This window comes from Rhinolophus hipposideros (genome assembly GCF_964194185.1).
Source record: "Rhinolophus hipposideros genome assembly, chromosome: 9".
NCBI classification, from domain to species: domain Eukaryota; kingdom Metazoa; phylum Chordata; class Mammalia; order Chiroptera; family Rhinolophidae; genus Rhinolophus; species Rhinolophus hipposideros.
The window spans coordinates 55,062,158-55,068,531 of record NC_138055.1 but is presented as its reverse complement, the minus strand read 5'-3'; the positions used below and the strand labels follow the sequence as shown (position 1 = coordinate 55,068,531).

General features: G+C 37.6%; 1 protein-coding gene across 1 annotated transcript; it reads left to right on the top strand.

Moving 5' to 3' along the window:
• Nucleotides 1–316: 316 nt before the first annotated feature.
• OR10A7 (olfactory receptor family 10 subfamily A member 7) lies at nucleotides 317–1,276 on the top strand (the record flags this gene model as incomplete). Its single annotated transcript, XM_081059324.1, has 1 exon — nucleotides 317–1,276. One exon carries the CDS (start codon nucleotides 317–319, stop codon nucleotides 1,274–1,276), a length of 960 nt encoding a protein of 319 aa, XP_080915450.1.
• Between the last annotated feature and the right edge of the window lie 5,098 nt (nucleotides 1,277–6,374).

Genomic DNA, 6,374 nt, shown 5'->3' with positions numbered 1-6,374 from the left:
TTACTTTTATAATGGCCTGGGTATATAAGAATATTGAAAAAACAAAAAAATCAGATTATGTAACTTCAACCCATGTTCTCTACATTTCTGTGGAAAAAACAAAATCGTAAGATCCAGAATTCAAAATCAAGACGGAATACTGCCTCCATTTTAATTGGGCAGTTATGCAGAAAGCTTTCGTTAAAGGAATCGAAGTGTGTAGGTCGTCATGTCAGATCACTGATCCTAGGAAAGCTCCTTTTTCTGGGGCATGATAGTGACCTATGCTAGGTGACCAGATTCTTTAGGTATTATCTGCTCTCTATTTTCTCCACAGATGTCTGGCTCTGAGGCTCTGAGTGGAAACCAATCCCTCTGCACCGGATTCACATTTGTGGCATTTTCCTCTCTAGCAGAGTTACAACCTGTGCTCTTCATTGTGTTCTTAATCATTTACTTGTTTACTGTGGGAGGAAACCTCATCATCATCTGCCTGATCTGGGTCACCCCTTCTCTGCACACTCCCATGTATTTCTTTCTGGTTAACCTCTCCTTTCTGGAGATGTGCTATATCACCAGTGTGGTGCCTCAGATGCTGGTTCACCTGCTTATGGAGACCAAGACCATAAGTGTGGGAGGCTGTGCAGCTCAGATGTATGTGTTTACCATCTTGGGACTGACAGAATGTTGCCTGCTAGCTGCCATGGCTTACGACCGCTTTGTAGCTATTTGTTACCCACTGCATTACACTCTCCTGATGGGCCCTCATGTGTGTTTGAAATTGGCTGTAGCATCTTGGACCACTGGGGTGGTGGTGGAGTCAGTCCAAACCACCTGGATCTTCACTCTGCCCTTCTGTGGAACAGGAAAGATTCAGCACTTTTTTTGTGACATCATGCCTGTAGTGAAACTGGCTTGTGTCGATACCTCTCATAATGAGATTGTGATGTTCGCTGTCTCTGTGCTCTTCATTATGAGTCCCTGTTTTCTCATTCTGTTCTCCTATGTGCGCATTTTTGTGACCATCTTGAGAATCCCTTCAGCAGCTGGCAGACGCAAAGCTTTTTCCACTTGTTCTTCTCACATCCTGGTTGTTTCTCTGTTCTATGGCACTGCCTTGTTCACTTATCTCAAACCTAAGACAGCACACAATCCAGAAACAGACAAAGCAACTGCCCTCATGTATACAGTTGTCACACCAGCTCTAAATCCTGTTATCTATACCTTAAGGAACAAGGAAGTAAAGGAAGCCTTTCAAAGGGTAACACAAAGGAACTCTCTTAGACGAATGGCCTAAACCAGTCATAGTAAACAAACTGTTGTACAGAGAGGTTCCCCAAGGTTTTATGATCCTCCTTGAATGAATATATATTTTCATTTAAGTATTTATAGCATAGCAACCAGAACCCACTTGGTTTGTTCTACATTTTTCAATTGTGTTTAAGCAAAAGGGGACTATCAGGTAGGATTATTAAAAAGCTAATCATTCATTCAGTCAATCAACAATATTTAATCAACATAATTACAGAGCAGCTCCTGGTTCCTGGACACCATTCAGCTTTTCCTTCTACAATGATTAACAGGATTAAGCTTAGTATGTTTCACATCATGTTCCTAAGAAAAATGAAATGTTCTTCATGTGGAAAAAATTAAAAGTGAATAGAAAGTAATTAATGCATTTTTAGTGTCAAATATAAACTGTTAGATTTTAAGTTCTTAAATGGAGCACATACTTTTAATTACACTGCGCCCTATGTATCCTAATAATCATGTATCTTAAATAATCAATGTTAATAAATACTGATGAGTGGTGTACACAATGACACTATAACACAGCTCTAAGTACTTAACTTGTAAATCCAGTGAGGGACGCTGATTATTTATCCAAAACTAGATTCTTCCTTTGCTCTTATCTACTTATTCTTTGGTTTTGCATTAATATGAAAATATATTAAGTAGATAAATACATATTTGCTAGGCCAATGATAAAAATATAACTGTTATACAACCTTTTTATCTAATTTTAAAATTGTGAATATTTTACCCCATTTTCCTATATTTCTTTGTATTGAATAATAGTATATTGTTTTGTTAAAATTATCATTCTAGTCCAATTAGAACCCAGGCCCTGGTTTTCAGCATAGCGATGATCAGAATCTGGGATTTTTTTATCAATAGAATTACAAATGGAAAGGATATACCTGAAGATTTTAAACTCAGAGACGTATCATCACTGCAACTATAGGCAGAAAAAAATATATTCATTTCCTGTAACTGAACAATATGAATATATGTTCTCTCATATTGAGAAGTGAGTGTTTATGACTGTACATAAGAGACGGTGCAAACCTTAGATGAGAGAAACTTCACACTAGTAGAATGACTGAATACTTCATAGACACTACCTATATAATAGCAGGACCTTACCCCTTCCACAGCTGTCTTTAGTTGTCTCTGGGACACATAACAAATACTTCACATGTAGCCATGTGCACCAGTACACACACACACACACACACACACACACCAATCAAACAGCTGCCAGTCACCACAGAGTGTCTGACCTCTTACATTGTTTTGGTCTCATTTTAAAACACTCACTACTTTGGAAAGCCACTTAGAGAAGCTTTGCTGTTATTCATTACCAAGGTATTAAGAAATCCTTGCTTGAGCCAGAAGTAGTGTTTCTGGATATGTCCAACTCCAGCTCTCCGGATGACAGAATGATGCTGAATTTCCAGAAAGAGAGCTAAAAGAAATCTCCTTACCAAACTTGCGTCATTTTATTGCTTGAGCTTCAAAGCAGTTCTTCCCCAAATTAAAAGTTTAAAGAATATGTTCCACACCTATCCTAAGAGACATATCAATACTGACTGTTCATTTAGAAGAATAAGGAGAGGTTCCAAAAAACAACCTCAAGAATGCCCTATTGTAAAATGTATGGATGGAAAAAGACATGTACAGACCTTGAGTTTAAGTAATAAAAAGTATGAACACCAATAAGATGTTTTCCTGCATAGGCCTCCTTCTCTGAGATTTGCCAGCACTCAGAAACCCCATTTTAAAACTACTTGATATTACTTCCACAGCCCAAACTGATTTTAAGTACCAGAAATCTCCAGTAGTCAGACTTCCAAAATGATAAAACCTGGTATTACAATTATGATTCTATGTAATAGAATGTAAAGCATTTAAATAGATAGTAAAGTATTTTAAAAATGATGTAATAACATTGACATTACATGCAGTTTCCTCTCCCTAGAATCTCCCTGTCCAACAACTATCCCCTTCATCTAATTAATCCATGTTCTTTCTTCAAATAGCAACTCAATAATCGCTTATTTATGAAAGCTTTCTTTTTTTTTTTAAAGGGGGAAATATGATTTTATTTTCTTCCTTCCTTCCTTCCTTCCTTCCTTCCTTCCTTCCTTCCTTCCTTCCTTCCTTCCTTCCTTCCTTCCTTCCTTCCTTTCTTTCTTTCTTTCTTAGTTTCAGGTGTACAAGACAAGGTAATACTTAGACGTTCATCATTTATATCCCTCACACTGTGAACCCCCCTGCCCCCATCCACTATCCCTCCGACCTCATACTGAACCATCACATTATATATATAAAATTATAGTTGGCATTCATTAATGTTTAGCTTCTGGTGTACAGTGCCATGATCAGGTATCCACAGTATCCCTGAGGTGGTCTTCCAAATAGGACGCATGTCCATCGGATACCCAACAAAATCTTTACAACATTATTGAATACCTTCCCCAAATTAATTTTCAAAAAAACCCTGAGGCCATCTTGTGGTTACCAGCTGCTTCCAAATCCCTTCACCTTTCCCCTTATCCCCAACCCCCCCCCCACACCCATCTAACAACTCTCGGTTTTTTCTTTGTGTCCCCAAAACTGTTTCTGATTAGTTCATTCACATAGTCTTTTCTTTAGATTCCATATATAAGTGAGATCATATGGTACTTGTCTTTCTCTTTCTGACTTATTTCACTTAACATAATGTTTTCTAGATCCATCCATGTTGCTGCAAATGATAAGATTTCTTTCTTCTTTATGGCTGCGTAATACTCCATTGTATAAATGTACCACAGCTTCTTAATCCAGTCATCTACCGATGGGCATTTCGGTTGTTTCCATATCTTGGCTATTGTGTAAAGTGCTGCAATAAACATAGGAGTGCATACAGATTTTTGAATTGGAGTTTTGAATTTCTCCGGGTAGATGCCTAGGAGTGGAATTACTGGATCATAGGTGAAAGCTTTCTTTTATCTTTATGACTACATCTTTTCTTCCTATTACTTATTTTGTGACATTAAGTAATAGGTCCAATTTTCCTTGGGTCCTAAGTTTCCTTTTCATATTTACAGTGCTTGAATTGTGCATTCAATTGTTTGTTTTATTAATATCTGTGTTTTTGGTAAATTAGAAATTCCTGAAAGCAAGGACATGTCTTATGCATTACCATATCCCAGAATTAATTCAGAGCCTGATAAAAATAGGTATTCAATTAACTGTCAAAATATTAATAAATAAGTAACAAGTAATAAATGAATGACAAAGTTATTTTCAGAGCTTTAACTCATTTGAGATATTGATGTATATAATCCTTCTCAAAACTGCTTGTCATTATTATCCACCAGATCTTGTACTTTTCAGGTCTCCTACATAATTAGACATTAGGAGCATATGGATCTTCACCTCAAGTTTCCTGTCCTCACAGGAGAATGGACAATAATATAATTGATCAAATATTTATTTGGCACCTACTATATACCAGGCATTGTTCCTTACAAAGTCTATCTTCTTTATATCTCACAACAGTACTGCAATGAGAATATTATCTCCATTATAGAGATGAAAAACCTGAGGCACAGAGAATTTTAAAAACATGCAAGATTTAAACTCAGAGATTCAGAGTTTAAAGACTACACTATTTTATATATATATATATATATGTATATATATATATATGAACGTGTGTATATACTGGGGGTGCCAAAAAAGTATATACATGACATATTTATCTTTTATTATCAGTATATATTGAGTATTACAATTTTTTTTTAATTTATTGGGGTGACAATTGTTAATAAAATTACATAGATTTCAGGTGTACAATTCTGTATTACATCATCTATAAATCCCATTGTGTGCTCACCACCCAGAGTCAGTTCTCCTTCCATCACCATGTATTTGATGCCCCTTACCCTCATCTCCCACCCCCCACACCCCCTTACCCTCTGGAAATCACTAAACTATTGTCTTATCTATGAGTTTTTGTTTCTCATTTGTTTGTCTTGTTCTTTTGTTGTTTTTGGTTTATATACCACATATCAGTGAAATCATAGGGTTCTCTGCTTTTTCTGTCTGACTTATTTCGCTTAGCATGATACTCTCAAGATTCATCCATGTTGTCACAAATGTTCCTATATCATCTTTCCTTAACGCCGAATAGTATTCCATTGTGTATATGTACCACAACTTCTTTATCCATTCATCTATCGAAGGACATTTTGGTTGTTTCCATGTCTGGGCCACCATAAACAAAGCTGCAATGAACATTGGAGCACACATGTCTTTATGGATAAATGTTTTCATATTTTTTGGGTAGATACCCAGGAGAGGGATTGCTGGGTCATATGGTAATTCTATTTGTAGTTTTTTGAGGAACCTCCACACTGCCTTCCATAACAGCTGCACCAGTGTGCATTCCCACCAACAGTGTATGAGGGTTCCTTTTTCTCCACAGCCTCTCCAACACTTGTTACTATTTGTCTTGTTGATGATAGCCATTCTGACTGGGGTGAGATGATATCTCATTGTGGTTTTTATTTGCATTTCTCCGATGATTAGTGATATTGAGAACTTTTTCATATGTCTATTTGCCATTTGTATGTCCTCTTTGGAGAAATGTTTCTTCAGGCCCTCTGCCAATTTTTCAACTGGGTTGTTTGTTTTTTGTGTGTGTGTTTTTTATTTTTATTTTTAGATTTTTTATTGGGGAAGGGGAACAGGATTTTATTGGGGAACAGTGTGTACTTCCAGGACTTTTTTCAAGTCAAGTTGTTGTCCTTTCACTCTTAGTTGTGGAGGGCGCAGCTCAGCTCCAGGTCCAGTTGCCGTTGCTAGTTGCAGGGGGCTCAGCCCACCATCCCTTGCGGGAGTCGAAACCGGCAACCTTGTGGTTGAGAGAATGCGCTCCAACCAACTAAGCCATCCAGGAGCTCAGTGGCAGCTCAGTTCAAGGTGCCGTATTCAATCTTAGGTGCAGGGGGTGCTGCCCACCATCCCTTGTGGGACTGCAGGAGTTGAACCGGCAACCTTGTGGTTGAGAGCCCACTGGCCCACGTGGGAATCAAACTGGCAGCCTTCGGAGTTAGGAGCATGGA